Source organism: Phyllopteryx taeniolatus, chromosome 7 (assembly GCF_024500385.1).
Source record: "Phyllopteryx taeniolatus isolate TA_2022b chromosome 7, UOR_Ptae_1.2, whole genome shotgun sequence".
NCBI classification, from domain to species: domain Eukaryota; kingdom Metazoa; phylum Chordata; class Actinopteri; order Syngnathiformes; family Syngnathidae; genus Phyllopteryx; species Phyllopteryx taeniolatus.
Window position 1 is genome coordinate 26,244,528 of NC_084508.1, and position 23,397 is coordinate 26,267,924.

Here is a 23,397-nt window from a genome sequence, read left to right on the forward strand (position 1 = left end):
CCAACAGCACGTTTTTCCACATTTTGTTCTTATAATACACACAACGCGATCCATTGTTGTTGTCGTCGCCATGGTAACGAGTGTATCTGGTGGCTTTTGTTGCAGTTGTTGCGCTGTTGAGTGAAAATTGTTTTGCCTTACTAGCTTAGTATGCCAATAACATGTTGGGGTTACTCTTAAATATTGACTATGTGGAGTGTTGTTAAAAGAAATGTTAAAATGTTGAACTACTATCCAGCTGCTGTAGTTTTCAGCACAGAAAAACCAGCTATTTAAAAACTTTATATATAAAAAAATCCTATAATCGAGATTGAACGATATGAAAAAAATAATCATGATCTTTTTTTTTGACAGCTCGCCCACCACTAGTTGCCAGTCGCAGTAACATACATTAATCCCACAGCATTTATGTTTTGGATTTGTTGATCCACTAGCATTAAAAAACAATAAATAAATAAAAAGAATCCCCACCTTTTCTTTGTTCTGTATTGTTGAAAAAAAGAAGTGACATTGGTAAAAATAAAATAAAAAGCTCCACTTTTGACATGGTAATGTTGTAGCAAATAAAATAACAGCTAATGGTTAGTCATGAATAACTGGGTCTGGGAGGAGTTTCCCCACACAACTGTAGGTAGATCTAACAACTTCTGTAATTCCAAAGTCAGAGGACTTTAGGTGCTTGTTGGCAGAATTTCCTCTTTATTGCGTCAGTGTGTGTCTGCATATATCTGTTGAGGCCTTGATGTGTTTCTACATGCAAGAAAATGAGGGTGAGGCACCAGGTGTGATACCATTATTCTGTTATTACAGCAAATGGAAACTATGCACTTCACTAGAAAAAAAGGGGGCTTGTCTCAAAATGTATTCAGTTATTTAAGGCAAAGTGCAGAGTGCACACCTGGGATAAGTGCCAATGCCACCATTCATTGTCAAACAATAAGAGAGCATATTCAAAAGTAAAAACAAAAGATATTAATATGGAACGAGCTGCTGATCAGGATGCACTCCCTTACACAGGTTATTTAAATAACTGAAAGGTCTTGAGTGTTAGGTAATGAGCTGTTTATATAAAAGTTGATGATAAAATGTGCTAAAAATTGAACAGATGTGTATAAATATATAACCCCATCAACTGCTCTTTTCAATAAAATGAAAATGCCTCTGTTGAAATCAACCTGCTTTACGAGATGGGAAAAAGACTATTTTACTTAAAAAAGGTAACATGCTTATTATGAAATATTTTATTAAAGACTGTGGTCTTCCTTTTAACATGAACACAAAATAATCCTTGTAAAATGTTTTTTTTCCCAGTTGTAATGAATATTTATTTTTATTTATTTTGTTAAAATCCAAATGTCCCTTTAAATTAAATCCTCAAGGCAAAGAGAAGTATTTGCAATTTAAATGTAAATAGAAATGTACCACCACTATTGGTTAGATTTAAAAAGTGTCTTTAAATATAAATATATATTAATTAAAATAGTGTTTCTTCATATTTAAAAAAATGTGTTGTGTGTCCCCTCCTTGAGCCGTCACCTTGTCGTGGTGGAGGGGTTTGTGTGTCCCAGTGATCCTAGGAGCTAAGTTGTCTGGGGCTTTATGCCCCTGGCAGGGTTACCCATGACAAACAGGTCCTAGGTGAGGGACCAGACAAAGCACGGCTCAAAGACCCCTAATGATGACGACAAACAATGGACTTCGTTTTCCCTTGCCCGGACGCGGGCCACCGGGGCCCCCCCGCTGGAGCCAGGCCTGGTGGTGGGGCTCGAAGGCGAGCGCCTGGTGGCCGGGCCTGCACCCATGGGGTCCGGCCGGGCACAGCCCGAAAGGGTAACGTGGGTCCCCCTTCCCATGGGCTCACCACCTGTGGGAGGGGCCATAGGGGTCGGGTGCAGTGTGAGCCGGGCGGTGGCCGAAGGCGGGGACCTTGGCGATCCGATCCCCGGCTACAGAAGCTGGCTCTAGGGACGTGGAATGTCACCTCTCTGGCAGGGAAGGAGCCCGAGCTGGTGTGTGAGGTCGAGAAGTTCCGACTCGATATAGTCGGACTCGCCTCCACACACACCTGGGGCTCTGGTACCAGTCCTCTCGAGAGGGGTTGGACTCTCTTCCACTCTGGAGTTGCCCATGGTGAGAGGCGCCGAGCAGGTGTGGGTATACTTATTGCCCCCCGGCTCGGCGCCTGTACGTTGGGGTTCACCCCGGTGGACGAGAGGGTAGCCTCCCTCCGCCTTCGGGTGGGGGGACGGGTCATGACTGTTGTTTGTGCCTATGCACCAAACAGCAGTTCAGAGTACCCACCCTTTTTGGAGTCCTTGGAGGGGGTGCTGGAGAGCGCTCCCGCTGGGGACTCCATTGTTCTGTTGGGGGACTTCAATGCTCACGTGGGCAATGACAGTGAGACCTGGAAGGGCGCGATTGGGAGGAACGGCCCCCCCGATCAGAACCCGAGCGGTGTTCTGTTATCGGACTTCTGTGCTCGTCACGGATTGTCCATAACGAACACCATGTTCAAGCATAAGGGTGTCCACACGTGCACTTGGCACCAGGACACCCTAGGTCGCAGTTCGATGATCGACTTTGTGGTCGTGTCATCGGACTTGCGGCCGCATGTCTTGGACACTCGGGTGAAGAGAGGGGCGGAGCTGTCAACTGATCACCACCTGGTGGTGAGTTGGCTCCGATGGTGGGGGAAGATGCCGGTCCGACGTGGCAGGCCCAAACGTATTGTGAGGGTCTGCTGGGAACGTCTGGCAGAATCCCCTGTCAGAAGGAGTTTCAACTCCCACCTCCGACAGAACTTTGCTCATGTTCCGGGGGAGGCGGGGGACATCGAGTCCGAGTGGACCATGTTCCGCGCCTCCATTGCTGAGGCGGCCGACCGGAGCTGTGGCCGTAAGGTGGTCGGTGCCTGTCGTGGCGGCAATCCGCGAACCCGTTGGTGGACACCAACGGTGAGGGATGCCGTCAAGCTGAAGAAGGAGTCCTATCGGGCCTTTTTGGCCTGTGGGACTCCTGAGGCAGCTGATGGGTACCGGCTGGCCAAGCGGAATGCAGCTCTGGTGGTCGCTGAAGCAAAAACCCGGGCATGGGAGGAGTTCGGTGAGGCCATGGAGAAAGACTTCCGGACGGCTTCGAGGAAATTCTGGTCCACCATCCGACGTCTCAGGAGAGGAAAGCAGTGCACCACCAACACTGTGTATAGTGGGGATGGGGCGCTGCTGACCTCGACTCGGGACGTTGTGAGTCGGTGGGGAGAATACTTCGAAGACCTCCTCAATTCCACCGACACGCCTTCCCATGGGGAAGCAGAGTGTGGGTTCTCTGAGGCGGGCTCTCCTATCTCTGGGTTTGAGGTCACCGAGGTAGTTAAAAAGCTCCTCGGTGGCAGGGCCCCGGGGGTGGATGAGATTCGCCCGGAGTTCCTAAAGGCTCTGGATGTTGTGGGGCTGTCCTGGTTGACACGCCTCTGCAACATCGCGTGGACATCGGGGACAGTGCCTCTGGATTGGCAGACTGGGGTGGTGGTCCCCCTTTTTAAGAAGGGGGACCGGAGGGTGTGTTCCAACTACAGGGGGATCACACTGCTCAGCCTCCCTGGTAAGGTCTATTCAGGGGTGCTGGAGAGGAGGGTCCGTCGGGAAGTCGAATCTCAGATTCAGGAGGAGCAGTGTGGTTTTCGTCCTGGCCGTGGAACAGTGGACCAGCTCTACACCCTCGGCAGGGTCCTCGAGGGTGCATGGGAGTTCGCCCAACCAGTCTACATGTGTTTTGTGGACTTGGAGAAGGCGTTCGACCGTGTCCCTCGGGGAGTCCTGTGGAGAGTGCTTCGGGAGTATGGGGTACCGAACCCCCTGATACGGGCTGTTCGGTCCCTGTACGACCGGAGTCAGAGTTTGGTCCGCATATCCGGCAGTAAGTCGAACTCGTTCCCGGTGAGGGTTGGACTCCGCCAAGGCTGCCCTTTGTCGCCGATTCTGTTCATAACTTTTATGGACAGAATTTCTAGGCGCAGCCGAGGCGTAGAGGGGGTCCGGTTTGGTGGCCTCAGTATTGCATCTCTGCTTTTTGCAGATGATGTGGTTCTGTTTGCTTCATCAAGCCGTGACCTCCAACTCTCATTGGAGCAGTTCGCAGCCGAGTGTGAAGCGGCTGGGATGAGAATCAGCACCTCCAAATCTGAGACCATGGTCCTCAGTCGGGAAAGGGTGGCATGCCATCTCCAGGTCGGGGATGAGATCCTGCCCCAAGTGGAGGAATTCAAGTATCTTGGGGTCTTGTTCACGAGTGAGGGAAGAATGGAACGGGAGATCGACAGGCGGATCGGTGCAGCGTCTGCAGTGATGCGGACTTTGTATCGGTCCGTTGTGGTAAAGAAAGAGCTAAGCCGAAAGGCGAAGCTCTCAATTTACCGGTCGATCTTCGTTCCTACCCTCACCTATGGTCATGAGCTGTGGGTCGTGACCGAAAGAACAAGATCCCGGATACAAGCGGCCGAAATGAGTTTCCTCCGCAGGGTGTCCGGGCTCTCCCTTAGAGATAGGGTGAGAAGCTCGGTCATCCGGGAGGATCTCAGAGTAGAGCCGCTACTCCTCCGCATTGAGAGGAGCCAGATGAGGTGGCTGGGGCATCTGATTCGGATGCCTCCCGGACGCCTCCCTGGTGAGGTGTTCCGGGCATGTCCCACCGGGAGGAGACCCCGGGGACGACCCAGGACGCGCTGGAGAGACTACATCCTTCGGCTGGCCTGGGAACGCCTCGGGATCCCCCCGGAAGAGCTGGATGAAGTGGCTGGGGAGAGGGTAGTCTGGGCGTCCCTGCTGAAGCTACTGCCCCCGCGACCCGACCCGGATAAGCGGTAGAGAATGGATGGATGGATGGATGGTGTTGTGTGTCCCCAATTGCATCGCATTGTTTGTATGCCATATGCTTCATCTGCTGCTTAGGTAATAAACTTTCCCATTAATAGTATCTTTTCTGAGACTTCCAAAATGGGTTTCGGTTTTTGTTTGGGGCAGGAGTACTTTTGTTCATATGGGGAAATAGTGATGCGCTTGTTAATTTGTTGAATTTTCTGTATTCTCAATACATGTTCACTGTTCTCAGTTAAAGTCCCTGTAAAGAGATTTTGACAAGCCACAGAGAGTTTTGCTAACAACCCTAATTAGATTTAAAAAAAAATAATAATAATAATCACCAATGAGGCCAAAACCACCTGTCCTCGACCGGACCGGCCAAACATCCAGGAGATCGACCAGCCTGCTTAAATTGTGTTCCACGCAATGTAAGTCCAACGTGCGGTCTACTAAAGTACAGATTGGTGCGTATTTGGGTTTAAATTAACAGTAACAAGAACTCCCAGCTCTATGCATTGTCACCGCGCATGCTCAACACGCCCTCACATCACGAATTCAGCCTCCTTTACCAATGTCCTTTGTTCTGTAGTTAGACCCCTGTGTTTTGTTTCCTGTAGCTTCCCCTGTTAGATTTCACAGGCACAGATTTCATTAAATTCACTATAAAAATCCACTACCTGTAACGTTTGTGTATTTGGGGTGCGACAATTAAGAGACCTCTTGGATCTAGAATTCGTACTTCCAAAGTATAGCAACCTTCAGATTATGAGACTGATAAGAGGTTTTTCATCACTTTTTCCAAAATTTTACACACAAAAAGAGAGACGTGGTGCCCTTTACGAGATTTTAACGTTAAAACGTAAAAATCACGCTAAAACGTAAGTAACGCAGGCGTCGCTTCCGGCTTATTCTTTTCTCATAAATTAATTAATTTTTTTATCTAAACCAATATATGCTACATGTGTAAACTTTAGGAAAAGCGACGAAAACACGATGTACAACAGTTAAAACAACAACAACAACAACCTACTATTCATAAGTATTCTGTGTATCTGCCTATCAGGTGCCAGGCAAGTGAACATTGGTGGAATGACTTTAAGACAGTGAAGGAATCACTACACAAAGATATGATCAATACATTCAGTCATGGATTCAAGACAAACGCTGAACAGATGAGGTTGCAAAGAGTTTGATAAAAACAAGACAAAAATTATATGCAGCTGCAGTATAAGACTTCTAGCTTGAGCATCAATTGCTGGACAAATGAGGCAACTGCTATAAATCAGAAGCTCAGTCAGAACACAAAGAGGCCAAGAAAAGAACGGAATCCAAGGACCATGATGTGTCACACAATTAGCCTGTGATCACCATTAAGAAAATGTATAGCTGAAAGATGTAATGTGCAATAAAGGCGGCCAACTTCGCTATTTGAAAATACTTAACACCGTAATTTTTTTCCCCCCTACTACAATTGTGAATCCTAAAATTTCACAGCAATCCATTAAGTAGAGGTCAATATATGCTACTCCGGAGGAAAGCTAGAAACTAGGCTTTACACGATCAGGATTTTTGGGGCTGATCACTGATCAAAAAAAAATCGATAACCGAACACCGATCCGATCACAAGATGGAGCAAAGCATTTACTGTATATATTTGTGTACTTAATTGCTCAAAAAAAAATATTTACAATAAATAATGTATCTTTGTCCATCTATTTATGCCAGTGAGGCATAGTGACAGACAACAAATGAATGAATGGTCTTCTATTAGATGGCAGGAAGTACATAGTTATTAATGTAGCCACTTTTTGAGAAATTTTTGTTTGTGGGTGTGCGGGGAGATTTTTCAATTGTAAAATATGTGCCATGGCCCCATAAAGGTTGGAAATCACTGCTCTAGTCAGATGTATTCTAATCAGTCAGGTCAAACCAACGTTACAACATGACAGAAATAATGGGTTCTAACTTACTGTAATTAAATTACTTTATTGTAATTAAATTACTTCACACACACCAAACCTTTAGAGCATGATTTGACAGAACACCTGCATGTTCGCTTACAACCGTTAGTGATAGCACTAGCTTGCTAGGCTACATAACGTTTTGTTGCCTGCAGTACCGTATTAAAACTATGTGAACATACATCAAGCAAGCCTTAGGCGAACGTCCTTTGTCTTGTAGTCTGATCCGGGCATTACATGTTGTCTGTCTCACACTCCCGACATGGTTTTTTAAATAAATTTATTTGTGGTCAGATATTTATAGTACTATGTCAAAAGATACGCGACAAGGCTAAAAATAAACTAGCTTTTGGATTTGAATATTCTGTACACGACGGCGACGTGGAGTAAATGTCTTTTCTCGGAGGATCGGCGTAGTATGACAAAGCCGATCGGTATCGGTATCGGCCTAATTATCGGCCGATACCGATCAGATCGGTGTAAAGTCTAATACAAATCAACTGAAAGAACTTGCCAAAATCACAAATTACTCCAAAAAACGATGCATATTATTCTTACTGCTAAATTTACTCATTCACAGCCAATATGTCAGAGATGAAATATGTGACTTGTATGTTAAAGAATGTGATTGTCACTTTCGACTTGTCCCATCAGGTCGCCACAGCGAGTCACTCATGGGTTTTCATGAGACTTTTTCCCTTTATTTTTCCACCCTTATTTCTCATTTTAATATTCATTGTACATCATGTGACCCTGTTGTAGACTGACATATTTTTGGAGGAGAATATCGGCAGTTGTTGTTTTGTGCCCTAAAAGGCAGCATTTTTGCTGCAGCCCCGTTTTTTGTTGAGCGGCGCTCTTGGATTACCTGCGAAGGTACATCTGCAAGGAGTGGGAATGCGAGGAGCTTCCAAATATGTTCTGGAGTAGATATGGAGAGGATTGAGAGTCGGCGCTATAAGGCAGTGAAGCGAGAGAGAGACGACTAAATGGAACTGGAGAATTTAAACAATCCTTCTGTATGTGGTGGTCGCCAATAGACAAAATTTCGGCTGTTAGATAACTACAGTTGTTGTGCATACGTGAATGACGTCATTCTGTGATCGCGACATCTGTGCTAATACTGGTCAATGGAGATTTCAATCTTGCTCCTCTCTCATTTACAAACCCCAAATCCAATGAAGTTGGGCAGTTGTGTAAGACGTAAATAAAATAAGAAAACAATGATTTGTCGATTTCCTTTTAGCTCATAATCAATTGAATACACTATAAAGATATTTTATAATCAAAGTAAGCCATGCAAACTAACCCTTAGTAAAAGACACACACACACACACCAGTGAGAGACATGAAAACCCTAGAATCAGCTCTATGTCAGAGTGTGCACCATGAATAATGTCCCTCAGCAGCTGGACTTATACTTTTTATATAATGTACTTAATGCATTATTAAAAAAAGTCTATATATAGCTTTCACAATTTAAGGTGAGGTATACAATTTCATACCATCCCCTGTGTCTTCTTGGTGTTGTGTGAATAAGGCCCTGTTGTGGGTGGTTAAATGATAATGGGCTTCCATTTGTGTAGACCTTTTGAAACTTCAAGGTACTCAGCGCTTTAACACTGTCTGACAACCACTCTACCCCCTGAGCCATGCCGCCCCCATGCGAATCTGGTGAAAACATCCCAAAGTTAGACAGACAGATACTAACCAGACATTTTACCGAGGACATTCTCCGGGTACTGAATACATGGGAAGAACAAAGCATTACAAATAACAGTATAAAACCACATCAACTATATACTGAGTCTCAATGCTACCATTAGGGATTGATGACAATATTCTACTCACTTAATAGCTTATTTGCGATTAAAACATGCTACCTTGTTCAAACATTCAGAACAGGAGCAACAGGAGGGAACAGAAATTTGACAAGAGCATCTTTATTTCAAATGCGCGGCCAGAGAGGACACTGGGACATGATAACTCTTAGCCAATGTAGCTAAACAGTATAGAAAGCTCCCAGCCACACTTGTGTAGTTAGCAAAAAAAAATAAAAAAATAAAAAAATAAATAAATAAATAAAAAAAGTTCATGTTTATGTGGCTACATCTTTGGTGAAATGTTGATGAGCCACACAAATTTATGGGAAAGAGTAGACTCACGACAGAAGTGAGTATTTGCGAGCAACAGTATGGTTTCATGCCTAGAAAGAGTACCACAAATGCATTATTTGCCATGAGGATGTTGATAGAAAAATACAGAGAAGGTCAGAAGGAGCTACATTGTGTCTTTGTGGATCTAGAGAAAGCGTATGACAAGAGTACCCAGAGAGGAACTGTGGTACTGCATGCGGAAGTCTGCAGTGACAAAGAAGTATGGTACAATGATACAGGACATGTCTGAGGGCAGCAGAACAGTGGTGAGGTGTGTTGTAGGTGTGACAGAGGAGTTTAACGTGGAGGTGGGACTGCATCAGGCATAAACCCTGAGCTCTTTTCAGTTTGCAGTGGTGATGGATAGGCTGACAGATGAGCATAGAATGGAATCCCCGTGGACCATGATGTTTGCAGATGACATTGTGATCTCCATTGAAAGCAGGGAGTAGGTGGAGGAACAATTAAAAAGATGGAGCCATGCACTGGAAAGGAGAGGAATGAAGATTATCTGAATTAAGATGAATTATGATTGATTCTTATGATTAAGAGTATATGTGCATGAATGAGAAGGGTGGAGGGGGAACAGTGAGGCTACAGGGAGAAGAGATAGCCAGGGTGGAGGACTTCAAATACTTGGGGTCAACAGTCCAGAGCAATGGTGAGTGTGGTAAGGAAGTGAAAAAACGGGTCCAAGCAGGTTGGAACGGTTGGAGGTGGTGTCAGGTGTGTCATGTGACAGACGAGTCTCTGCTAGGATGAAGGGCAAAGTTCATAAAACAGTGGTGAGGCCAGCCATGATGTACGGCTTAGAGACAGTGGCACTGAAGAGACAGCAGGAAGCAGAGCTGGAGGTGGCGGAAATGAAAATGTTGAGGTTCGCTCTCGGAGTGACCAGGTTGGATAAAATTAGAAATGAGCTCATCAGAGGGACAGCCAAAGTTAGAGAGCGCAGACTTCAATGGTTTGGACACGCCCAGAGGAGAGATAGTGAGTATATTGGTAGAAGGGTGATGAGGATGGAGCTGGCAGGCAAGAGCCAGAGAAAGACCAAAGAAGGTTGATTGATGTCATGAGGGAAGACATGAGGGCAGTTGGCTTACATGGAAAAGGATGACACGCTGTGGCGACCCCTAACGGGACAAGCCGAAAGGAAAAAGACTAAATGGCTAAATCTTTAGCATTGGATATAGCCAACAAATAAGCAACTCTTCCCTGTAAGTCAGGCCTAAATGTTATGATGAATTTATAAGAAGAAAAAATCTTTATTTTACTATTAAACTGTTAAAACGAAAAACCATCAATCACAGAAGAATATTAATATTGAATATTGGATAGCGGCTCGTGCGTTAATGAAGAATTCAGTTAGCTAGATGTGAGAACAAATGCAGGACACATTGACCGTTGACACTTTAAACGTACGTCGCTGTAATAAATACGCCTGCTTCAATTCGGCACCAAGTGGCAACAGGTCGCTTTCCCCGATGCGCCGCAGCCCGGAAAGCCCGTGAGCCTGACTGCTTAGCCAGCAGCGGCTGGGCGGGGATTGAAGCATCTTACGACGCAGGGGAAAAACTAAACCACACACGGCAGAATGACCGTGCTCACTTTAACTTTTATCAGGAATGGCTTTTGTGTTTTGACAAAGGCAATTTTGATTTTCCTGCGTGGCGAACGTGGGCAATATTCACTTCGCCACATCCTGTTTCAATTAGTCTTTGGCGAGGTACTGAACAGGCAGCGCAAACCCTGGTGGCATTCTAGCTGACCAATTTATACAGGGATTTTGATTCGCACACATTTTAATGTCTGTACCTATCTTAAATAAATCTTGTTTTAATGTGAAAAAGCAATTTGGGTGTGATTTTTTAAACGCTTCTTATTTATTATTTGAGTTCTTTGTATTCTAATTTAAAGGCTGCCTTTAATCATCCTACAGTATTGCGTAGAGACTTCTTGCTTGAGTCAGACTCAGAAAAGCTGACTCACACTTATTTTCACTAGGCCATTTATTTTATTTTAACAGTGAGTCATTCTTTAAATTCCTTAACTGGTGCCCAAAATAATGCCCATTGAATTAAACCCAGCCATAATAATCAGATTACGTCAAGGTCTCTTCACTCCATCTGGCATTATCTGTAAATCAGTAAATGGTGCTCGGAAACTCTTTCTCAACAGTCATACACAATCCTGATTCTCAACTTTGGCAAACTACTTAACACCAGGGTAACACAAACAGGTAACTTGCACCAATTTTGGTAAACTACTTTAAGGCTCAGTAACAAATTAACAGTTAACTTATGTCCTCTGCGATTGGCTGGCAACCAGTTCAGGGTGTACCCCGCCTCCTGCCCGTTGATAGCTGAGATAGGCTCCAGCACTCCTGCGACTCAGAAAATGGATGGATTATGTCCAAATGTCCTAATAAAAAATATTACTCTGCACAGTGTAATGTAAGGGCTCTATGGCTCAAGAGGTTCTAAAGGTTGACTGTGTGCCTGAATGTGTACATTAGTCAATTGTGTGCTCATGTAAGCACCAAAGCTGCAGGCCTCACGCTGGAGGATGTCAGTCATTTCAAGAGTAAGCCTTCATGTAACCGTGAGGGTTTAGCAAGACTGCCATCAAGTGGTTATGTTGATTAATAATTTAATCCACCAATTTGACTTAACAAATGTGTTCTAAAGAACGGATTGTGACAATTATCATAATTCAAATATGTTCTACTTGCTTAACCCCCAAGAAATACCAACGTTGTTTTTCCAATGCTGATACATATGTAAATCAGCACTAAACATAGAAATATGGAGTGTAATACCTCAGCACAAAACCACAAATAAGTACAGTAATAGTGATGTGTATCATGTGCCTCTGTATGAAAAGTCAGCGTGGCTGCATTCTTACCTAAAATTGAAGATGGTAGAGTTTTCCTTACTCTTGGTGAAGGTGCTAGGGAGGGTTCTCAACGTGATGTTCATCTTTCTGGCATTTACTATCAGCTTCTTCGCCTGAACAACAAGAACAGGTATTAGAGATTAATGCACACAATATAAATTACAGATCTGTCCTAAATTACAGGGAGAAAATATATTTATTAGTGTAGTTGTAGGAGCAGATTTGGTAAAACCAACAAACAAACAAAAAGATGGCACAGCAGGCAGATTGTGACAAAACCACTTACTTTTTGTGAGATAGGATCTATGAGAAAGCCATGAGTAGATTTTGTTGGGACCAAATGTTGGCTGACATTTCAGTTTAGCGGAAAAGACAGTGTGGGTGGATATAGCCTTCTTAGACAAATATGTCTAAATACCAAACATCTGTTTTGGATCAAAAAACCTGACTGTTAAACTTTAGTGTCTTCACAGTTTAAAAGGGCAAACGACTAAACTTTCTGGTGCTCATTTATCTTATGGCTTCAGATTGGAAGACAATGAGAGATGGTCAAAGAGATGTATTTTAAAAAGAGGGCTAGGTAAATCTACTACCAGATTAGTGAATTTCCAACTGTCTGGAAGCCAAATCCAAAAACACGTGCCAAGCGTTTATCTGCCTCTCTCTCTCTCTCTCTCAGAAGAAGACGAAGAAACTGCATTTAAATAACTGATTGACCCCTGAAGCAGTCTTAAGGGAGTATTTAATTAACCCAAGACTTGACACAAGTATGGAGTTGCTTTAACAGGCTCACAGGATCTAAAAGAAATTGATATCTAGTACTGTAACGCAATTTCCATCGATCCATCCATCCATTTCCCTACGCTTATCCGAGGTCGGGTCGAGGGCTCAGCAGCTTAAGCAGGGAAGCACAGACTTCCTTCACCCCAGCCACTTCGTCCAGCTCTTCCGGTGAGGGTAGGAACGTAGATCGAGAGCTTTGCCTCTCGATCTCCCGCTCCCTTCTTCCCTCACTCGTGAACAAGACCCCTGAGATACTTGAACTCCTCCACTTGGGGCAGGATCTCCTCCCTGACCCGGAGAGGGCACTCTACCCTTTTCCAACTGAGGACCATGGCCTCAGATTTGGAAGTGCTGATTCTCATCCCAGCTGCTTCACACTCAGCTGTGAAGCGTTCCAGCGAGAGTTGTAGATCATGGCTTGGATAAACCCGGCTGCGCCGAGAAATTCTATCCAAAAAGGTAATGAAGAGAAGCGCTGGCAAAGGGCAACCTTGGCAGAGTCCAACTTACACTGGAAGCGAAGCAGACTGACTGCCGGCAATGCGGACAAAACTCTGACACTGGTCATAGAAGGACCTAGGGAGTGAGATCCCCCTAAAGTTGGAACACACCCCATGGCCCCCCTTCTTCTTCTGAGGGGGACCACCACCTCAGTCTCCCAGTCCAAAGGCACTGTTCCCGATGTCCATGCAATGTTACAGAGGCGTGTCAACCAGGACAGCCCCACAACATCCACAGCCTTTAGGAACTCAGGGCGGATCTCATCCACCCCTGGGTCCCTGTCACCGAGGAGCTTTTTAAACACCTTGGTGACCCTCAACCCCAGAGATGGAAGAACCCACCTCACAGTCCCAAGACTTTGCTTCCTCATGGGAAGGCATGTCGGTGGAATTGACGTGGTCTTTGAAGTATTTGGCCAAGCGACTCACAAAGTTCCAAGTTGAGGTCAGCAGCGTACCATCCCCACTACAAACACTGCTTCCCCCTCCTGAGACACTGGATGGTGGACCAGAATTTCCTCATTGCTGTCTGGAAGTCATTCTCCATAGCCTCAACGAACTCCTTCCACACCTACATTTTTGCCTCAGCGACCGCCAAAGCAGAGTTCCACTTGGCCAGCTGGTACCCATCAGCTGTCTCCGGAGTCCCACCGGCCAAAAAGGCCAAACTTATGGCCACGGCTCTGGTTGGCTGCCTCAACAATGGAGACATGGAACATGGTCCACTCAGACTCAATGTCCCCCGCCTCTCCCCGGACGTGGGTGAAGTTCTGTCGGAGGTGGGAGTTGAAGAGCAGACTGACAGGGGACTCTGCCAGACGTTCCCAAGAGACCCTCACAATACGTTTGGGTCTGCCAGGTCGGACCGGCATCTTCCTCCACCATCGGAGCCAACTCACCACCAGGTGGTGATCGGTTGACAACTCTGTCCCTCTCTTCACCCGAATGTCAAAGACATGCGTCCGCAAGTCCAATGACACGACCACAAAGTCAATCATCGAACTGCGGCCGAGGGTGTCCTGGTGCCAAGTGCAAATGTGAACACCCTTATGTCTGAACATGGTGTTCGTTATGGACAATCCATGACAAACACAGAAGTCCAATAACAGAACACCACTCAGGTTCTGGTCTGCGGGGCCATTCCTCCCAGTCACGCCCCTCCGATCTCAGTCATTTCCCACGTGAGCGTTGAAGTCCCCCAGCACAACGAGGGGAGTCCCCATTGGGTGCGCTCTCCAGCAACACCTCCAAGTACTCCAAAAAGAGTCAGTACTCGTAACTGCTGTTTGGTGTGTGGGCAAAAACAACAGTCAGGACCCATCCCCCCACCCGAAGGCAGATTGAGGCTACCCTTTAATCCACTGGTGTAAACCCAACATATAGGGACCGAGTCGGGGGGCAATAAGTACGCCCATAGCTGCTCGGCGCCTCTCACCGTGGGCAACTCCAGAGTGGTAAAGAGTCCAACCCCTCTTAAGAGGACTGGTACCAGAGCCCAAGCTGTCTGTGGAGATGAGTACAACTATATCTCGTCGGAACTTCTCAACCTCGCACACCACCTCGGGCACATTCCCTGCCAGAGAGGTGACATTCCACGTACCTAGAGCAAGTTTCTGTATCCAGAGATCGGATCTCCAAGGTCCCAATCTTAAAACAGCTTAATATGCACCTGACCCCGTTGGCCCCTCCCACAGGTGGTGAGCTCATGGGAAGTGTAACGTAATCATCAATGTAATTTACAAAGAATGTTTTATGATCAACATTTACAGTATATAAGCTTATACAGTGCCATGAAAAAGTATTCGCCCCCTTCTCAAATTATTATTATTATTATTTTTTTTTTTGCATAGTTTCTCCACTTTAATGTTTAAGCTCATCAAACAAATGTAACCCAGACAAATATAACCCAAGTGAACATAAAATTCTGTTTTTAAATAGTGATATTTATGAAGGGAAAAAAAAAATATTCAAAATTACCTGGCCCTGTGTGAAAAAAATAATGGCCCCCTAAACCTAATAACTGGTTGGGCTATCCTCAGCAGCAACAACAGAAATCAAGCGTTTTCTATGACTGGCAATGAGTCTTTCACATCTCTGTGGAGATATTTTGGCCCACTCTTCCTTGCAGAATTGGTTTGAATTCATTAAAAATTGAGGGTTTTTGAGCATGAAAGGCCTTTTTAAGGTCATGCCACTGCATTTCAATCGGATTCATGTCTGGACTTTGACTAGGCTATTCCAAAACCGCAATTTTGTTTTTTTAAGTAATTCAGAACTTGACTTGCTGGTGTGTTTTGGATCATTATCCTGCTGCAGAACCCAAGCAAGTGCGCTTCAGCTTGAGGTCACAAACTGATGGCTGAACATTCTCTTTCAAGATTTTCTGTGAAAAAGCAGAATTCATGCTTCCATCAATCACAGCAAGTTGTCCAGGTCCTCAAGCTGCCTAACACCATCACACTCCCAGCACCATGTTTGATGTTATTTTCTGAAATGCTGTGCTACATTTATGCCAGATGTAATGACACACACACCTTCCAAAAAGCTCAACTTTCAACTCGTCAGTCCATATAATATTCTCGCAAAGTCTTGGATTCATTCTGATGTTTTTATTCAAAAGTATGCTGAGCCTTTATGTTCTTTTTGGTCAGCAGTGGTTTTGGCCTTGGGAACTCTGCAATTTTTGCCCAGTCTGCTCCTTATTGTTGTTTCATGAACACTGACCTTAACTGAGGCAAAGGAGGCCCGCTTTCTAAGTTGTCCTGATTTCCTTTGCGGCCTCCTGCATGAGTCATTGCTGTTCTCTTGGGCTAATCTTTGTAGGCCCGCCACTCCTGGGAAGGTTCACCACTGTTCCATGTTTTCTCCATGTGAGGATAATGGCTCTCCCTATGGTTCGCTGGAATCCTATAGCTTTAGAAAAGGCTTTTGTAACCCTTTCCAGACTGATAGATGTCAATTACTTTATTTCTCGACTGTTTTGTAATTTCTTTGGATTGTGTCATTTTGTTGCAGCTTTTTAGATCTTTTGTCTGACTTGATTTTGTCAGGCCAGATTCTGTTTAAGTGAACAGGTCTGGAGGTAATCAGGCTTGGGCGTGATCAGTGAAAATTAACCAAAAGTTGTGATTAGCCACAATTAATTCATGTTGTTTCTTAAAAAAAAAACTGCATCCTATTTTTCAAAATTATGCATAAAAACTTGCTTAATATGTGGAACAACCTCCTTAAATAAGCTGTGAAACTATTGTGAAAATGACACGCAATAATGATGTGATTACATTGAAAGATTAGTATTCAGCCTTTAAATGTTTGTTTAGTAGCATAAGTTGGGAACAAAACAATTTACACTCCAAATTGGACTTGCTGACCTTATAATGAAGAACTGCAGTAACACAGCTTTACTAAGACTAGAAGGCAGCGCCGGGCAAGTTACGCCACCATATGTGAATGGTTTGTGGATGCCTGGGCTAAGGTATCTGCTTTGACTGTTGTTTGAGCTTTTGCAAAAGCTGGCATCATTGCTGAACAGCCCCCCGGCAACGAGACTGATTCCGACAATGACGAGAGGGAACACGGCATGTTTGATGGAGAACTTGCAAAGCTGTTCATTTCGGATACAGAAGATGAGGACTTTGATGGATTTGGATTGATAAAAAAATAACATGAGTACATTGTTAAATACGTCAATGAAGTACAACCGAACTCACGGTTTACATTGTTAAATACTTCAATAAAGTACAACCAAACTCAGTTTTGCTCCCGCTGCCTTCTTAAAAACATACGCTAGCATGCATATGCTAGCGTACGTTTTATCATGCATGCATGCGACCGTATGTTTTAAGCTAGCGTATGTTTTACCATGGCTGCGCCCAATAATACGGTGCGCCTTATGTATGTGTTAAATACAGAAATAGACCCTGTAACTGAGACTGCACCTTTTAATACGGTGCGCCTTATGTCGCGAAAATACGCTAACTGTACTACAATTCATAGACCATGAAACAACAATTAAGGGTGCAATTAACAATTTTAGATTGAGATAAACTAAACATGTTATGATTGTTATTGTTTATTCCTCCCTATTCTTTGAACTTGCAAATTAAGATGAAGGGTACATTAATATAGTAAACTGAAACACAGCAAAAAGTCTTTATTCCAATACGTGTTCTCACTTTAAGTTTATAATAACCTATTGAGCATCTAAAGTACACTACCTGGAATTTAGCACAATAGTAAATGTTTAACCAAAAAAAAAAAAAAAAAAAATGTAAAAAAGTACAAAAACAAGGGCTTACTCTCATCGAAGCATGAGGAACACGAATGAGATTGTCTCTTTGTGCACCGCCAGCAAACCTTCCTGTATCCTCCAGAAACCTGTAGTCTTCAGATGAGAACGGAACAGTAAAAAGCTACTTAGTTAATAGAAAATTAATTAGTTCAGAGAAATAAAACAAAATCTGAACTATGTGACATCAATCACGGAGTACCACAAGGGTCAGTTCTTGGACCCAATTTATATTCATAATGTACAATAATGACTTTGTAAATGCATCTACCGGTAAGCTATTCAGAAGTATGTTATTTGCCAATGATTCAACATTGTTTTTATTCAGGATCAAGCAAAACAGTGAGTGGTAAATTATGAGTTGGAAAAAGTACAAAAAATTGCCTTGATATTAACAGATTGTCACTCAGTGTTAAGAAGTCAAATTGTATATTATGACAGAATAAAAACTTATCACTAAAAATAGATTGGCTGTAAATTTGACAGATACATTTTTTTTTTTTAGGAAACATGATTGATGAAGATCTTACCTGGAAGTCACATATACTGTAAGTTATACAAAAAGAAAAATTGCGAAAGTCATCACGATATATAAAGTAAAATTTAAATGATCAAATATGCCTTATTAACATAATACAATAAAAGATCTCGTTTGATGGGGGGGGGGGGGGGGGGGCATAAATTAAGATGATTTGCATCCGAGGACACAATGCTATGGATTAAAGTATTCCGGTGTGGTGCTGGAAATCCGTCGTATGATTACTTTTTTTTTTTTAACTGGCGGTCCAAAGTAGTTTAACAAAGAAAATTCCTTTTATCAATTTATATATTGTAATTTCAAATAAAATAAAAACAGCATGTGCAGCATTATTATAGCATAATATAATATATAATAGCACGCCTGCTTAACATTTGATTGCACACTCTTTGACAGCCTCCACACATTTCTTTTATCCATCTATAAGCTTTTTTGCACTTCTCAGGTGGTATTTTCTCCCACTGTTTCTTTGCACATTGTTCAAGCTCTTGAACATTTGTAGGGTTCTTTTTCCCGATGGCAGATTTCAGCTCCCCCCCAAAGATTTTCAACTGGATTGAGATCAGGACTCATTGCTGGCCAATTTAGAACCTGTTTTCCCCTTCTCAACCATTCCTGTGTGCTTTTGGATGTGTGCTTTGGGTCTTTGTCTTGTTGGAGGACCCACAATCTTTGCCTCAAAACAAATTTTCTTACACTGGGTAAGATACAGTATTTTGCTCTAAAACCTCTTGGTAATTTTCTGATTTCATGATACCTGTGATACAGTCAAGGCCTCCAGTACCAGATGCAGCCCCACAGCATTATGGATCCTCCACCATGCTTGACTGTTGGCAGGCTGTTCTTTTCCTTAAAGGCTTCATGGCACCGTCCATAAACATACCGTTTGTGTGCATTGCCAAAAAGCTCTATTTTTGTTTCATCTGTCCATAAAATGTTGTTTATCATTTCCTCTTTTGTACCAAACACAAGTTCTCTCTTGAAAAATGTTGTTTCACTTGATTCATTTTCTTCAGGAGACATTCCACATTTAGTGCCAATAATAGTGAGGAGGACTGTATATAAAAATATATAAACATCGTGAATAAGGACAACCTTACCACTGAGTAGAGTAATTTCATCAAATTGAGAGAGGTTCAGGAAGGCGGTTTTGTTCCGAACACCACTGCATCTTGATTCTTCCTTGTGTTTCTTCACACAAAGCAAACTTGAAGACACAGAGACATAATCTGTTTCACATTTGTGTGACTAATAAGAATGTAAAAAAAACTTAAAGTTGAATGTGACATTGCATGATACCTTTGTCATTTCTCATTAAATTTAAGATAGCATTTTGTTTTTTCATGCCTGTGTACGACAATTAAGAATGTTAACATGTTATTTAAAGGTTTTGTGAATAAAGTTGAGTCGGCTGACTGTTTGACAATGGAACAATTATTTCTATTTTCATTATTTCCTAAGGGAAAAATAGCTTCCATATACAAACAAATCAGAGAGCTACAAGCCTCCCAGATTTTGTTCAACCTTAGAGGTGCCACAATGTTTTAAAATATTTATATATTGCTTACATACCAAAAATAGTTTGTTCAAATGTGCATGTATAGGACAAACCAGATCAATAAAAAAATAAAGCCTGTGCATTGGGAGAGCGGGTTTCACATCTGAGAGAGAGGTATTTGGCCAGAGTCAGAATAACATGGAATAATAATTTAAAAAAATAATAATAATAAAAAAAAAATAAATAAAAAACCTAAGGAAAAGGAATGCTGACTGATTAAGGCTTAAGGGCAACCTCGGGTGCCCAACAATTTCAGACATGACTTTCAATATGCCATCAGATTTTTGAGGATTAGGTGTTTAATGTTTCAACATCAACATAAATCAAGGAATAGACCACAGATTGTTGCCAGAAGCAGTGGCATGTTATTTCAGGCCATGAATCAAAAGAAATAGAAACAACAAATACATGGCTCTGTGCCAGTAAAAAATATTGTGTTAAGTAACGGTGAGAGGTATCGCTATAACACATATGACATAACTGCCATTTTTTCCAAAAAAGGGAAGAACTAGTCTGAAATTATTAGTCACTCGATCAGCACTGTGATTGTGAAGCACATGTATTAACCAGTTGAGAAGTTCTGGGTTAGAATCCTGTCACAGGCCCCCCAGTTAGCATGTTTATCCCATGCTCGCATGGGTTTTCTCCAGGTACTCTAGCTTTCATCCACATACCAAAAATGTGCACACTGAATGAAATTACATAATCCTATCCAAGAGATAGAGCAGGAGGTCAGAATAGAAAAATGTGAACTCACCTGTTGGGCTAAAATCGACCAACCCATCCTGCCGGGTCAAATTAACTACTGTTGTCTTGGTGCTATAATAACCCAGCAACAATTGGGGTTATTTTTGATCCATCAGTTTTGAGAAGTGGACACTCACTCTTCCAAACATTTTTGAGAGGCTGCCATCCAGTTGTAGGTCCCAGAGCATATCCACCTTTGTTCTGCAGGGTTTTCTCCTCTTGAACTCTCAGAACTATGACCTCTAGTACCCCACATCTGAATGAATCCATTCTTATGCTATGAAGTTAGTTAGTTATTGTAAAGTTCAAAAACAATGACTTTGTCAAAAACTGTGGCGCTCTATGGGCCCTTCACAAAAATAAAAGTTTTCTGAATCTGAATGTTGTGCACCTTCAGATTTCTATGTAGCCACAGTCTCCAAGGCACCACCCCCGGTAATACCATTCCATTGCTGTAGCATGCAGCGCAATTGCCACCCAAACCCCAAAATGACAGTTTGCTTGGCTGTCAATGTTCTTACCTGCATGAATGTGTGAGGCAGGCGGGACACTTGTATTTGGCCTCCCCGAAGCCGCACACACCACAACTGTTGGTAAGGAGACGAATTAAATCACAAAACCAAACAATTCATTCATCCATCCATTTTCGGAGCCGCTTATCCTCACAAGGGTCGCGGGAGTGCTGGAGCCTATCCCAGCTATCTTTGGGCAGGAGGCGGGGTACACCCTGAACTGGTTGCCAGCCAATCGCAGGCCACATACAAACAAACAACCACACGCACTCACATTCACACCTAGGGGCAATTTAGAGTCTTCAATTAACCAACTATGCATGTTTTTGAGATGTAGGAGGGATTGAACCCCGGTCCTCAGAACTTTGAGGCAGACGCTCTAACAAGTCGTCAACCGTGCCTCCACAATTTATATAAAATGTAAATGCATTTTTTTATTGTATATATAAACGACAGGTGATGGAACTAAACACTACGCGTTAATGTTTCTCGCCGGTGTCACCGGAAGCAGCTACATTAAGCGAACGTGCTAACGATATAGTTTCATAACTTTAAACTCGTTTGGTAACGAGAACATATCTGGATCTCAATGTGCTGTTAGTAGAATATGGGTGTATATAACTATTCATTGCAAACGCATTAAAGCGGTCATTAGTATGGAAATATAGAAGTTCAGTCTTAGTTTGAATTCCGCACTTACTTCGACAGAGAAATCTTTCTTTTCGTCCCCCTCATTTCTTCGTCCCGACTTTTACTGTCGGTTGGAGTCTCCTGAAATGACATTGTATGCATCGATGGGGAAACGCCACTTTATATTACATGACTAGTAGCCACACTTGAGCAAAGCTTAAAAACAAACAAAACCTCTTCCGCCGGTGACCATGCGCCTTGTAGTAGAGCCAGATCCGGTTTAACATCTGCTCTTTAGCGCCTCCCAGTGTCAGAACGTGTTTATGGCGTCCCGAGAGTGATTAAGACAGCTTTTTGTGTTTATTTGCAAAAGATGGCTGTTCTGTTATGTGAAAATACAACATTCTGCCTGAAAAATATCCACATGCCCCAATGTGGAAGTGTTTCCTTTGGAGCATATTGTTTGTACAGCCGCCATGCTCTCACAATTAATCCAGTCGACTGAAGTTCATGGTACTGTCTGTGGATGTAATGATGGAAACAGACTAGTTGAAAAACAAACAAACAAAAAGCACACAGCAATAATAGGTTGAAATTTGATAATTACAATTTTTACATTTAGCCTGATTTAGATTTGTTTGATTAGTGCAGGATGTTGTGGTTGAATGATTATTTATTTTTGTGTGTACCAATGTTCACATTAATTTCCTTCCCTATCTTTGTTCGATACCTGCAGGCACGTGCACAGACCATATCCTTTTGCCCTGGATGAGGAAAAAGTGCCCATTTTGCTGGGCCCTTTTTTTCTTCATTTATTAATATTTAAAATATAGATATGACCACTCTGTCACCAAGTCTTTTGATATCTAATGGGCATTTATTTGACTTCTTGTAAGAATTCCACCAGTTAGCTCTCATTCAGTGCTGAGTCCCAGCCACCAGGCCAAACAGGTCTCCTCTGACTTGCAGCATCAGACAGACAAGTGTGTCCAATCTCTGACATTGGTGCAAAATTAATCCCAATACAGTACTTAACTTTACAGCACTATTTCCTTAACACAAAGGACACTCACAATAAAGAATATCCATGCATAACACAAAGCCTATTCATTTTGTACTAATTAAATCTGTGATTTTGAAAGCCTTTGTCATCTTTAACAGTAGAGTAGGAGAGAGATACAGACAACAAAAAAGACAGAGAATTTAAACATAGTGTTACTATTTTACAAATTTAACAAGTTCACTGGTATTATTTCAATTAAAAATCTCAATTATTTAGATGTGAAAGCTTAAAGAAAATAAGAATGACCACAAAGATATTACAGTAAAATGTAAAGAGCTCTCACTATAAGGTGTTGAAAATAAAAGCAATCTCGTAATTACAGTAACCTGGCCAAAACTCTCTTCTATTAGAGAGAGGTCGTAAAAATCTTCCAGGAGAAGGCACCAAGAAGGGTACTCTGGTGAAGTAGCTGAACATCCTCCCTTGCACCTCCTTTGTAACTAGGAGTATTTTATAGAATGTACTGGATGCTTTATTTATGATTCATTCTGAGCAAAGGTTTTAAATTTGAATATTTTGGGGGGGGTTATTTATTTGTTTGTTATTCCTTTGTTTATGCAATTTGATCATTTGAGTTACCCTATTTGATTAGACTGTGTTGGTTGCAATAACAAAAGCCAGTGCTGTACTTCATTCCCTGGCTAATTTAGGTTAGGCACATTTGCAAATATAATATTAGGTAACGTAGTAAGTAATGCAAGTACTGTATGCAGAGGTAATACTAGGGATTTGGAGCCCCTTAAAAAAGATACAACTTTATGCCCCACCTCTTCAATATTGCAAATTGAAAATCCATTTTCTAGGGTCCCTGTCAGCCGTGGGCGCTTATAATTGTTATCACTTTTCTTTTCCTTTAGGCACCACTTTAAATATGTAAAGTATATGATCATTTACTAAAGACACACAAATC

At 42.7% G+C, this 23,397-nt stretch overlaps 1 protein-coding gene across 4 annotated transcripts in view; it reads right to left on the reverse strand.

Moving 5' to 3' along the window:
• Positions 1-21,727, reverse strand: part of znhit6 (zinc finger HIT-type containing 6) — a 39,086-nt gene extending 17,359 nt beyond the window's left edge. For 2 of the 4 annotated variants that reach the window (XM_061779723.1, XM_061779719.1), the window contains exons 1-5: positions 21,495-21,703; positions 20,804-20,869; positions 19,078-19,184; positions 17,450-17,535; positions 11,878-11,981 (exon numbers count right to left, since the gene is read on the reverse strand). In XM_061779723.1, coding sequence (XP_061635707.1) covers positions 11,878-11,981; positions 17,450-17,535; positions 19,078-19,184; positions 20,804-20,869; positions 21,495-21,586 — 455 coding nt within the window. In that variant the 5' untranslated portion in view covers positions 21,587-21,703. Of the gene's footprint in view, positions 1-11,877; positions 11,982-17,449; positions 17,536-19,077; positions 19,185-20,803; positions 20,870-21,494 lie in introns of all 4 variants that reach the window. The other 2 variants (XM_061779720.1, XM_061779721.1) reach the window with 2 other exon arrangements.
• Positions 21,728-23,397: the final 1,670 nt, after the last annotated feature.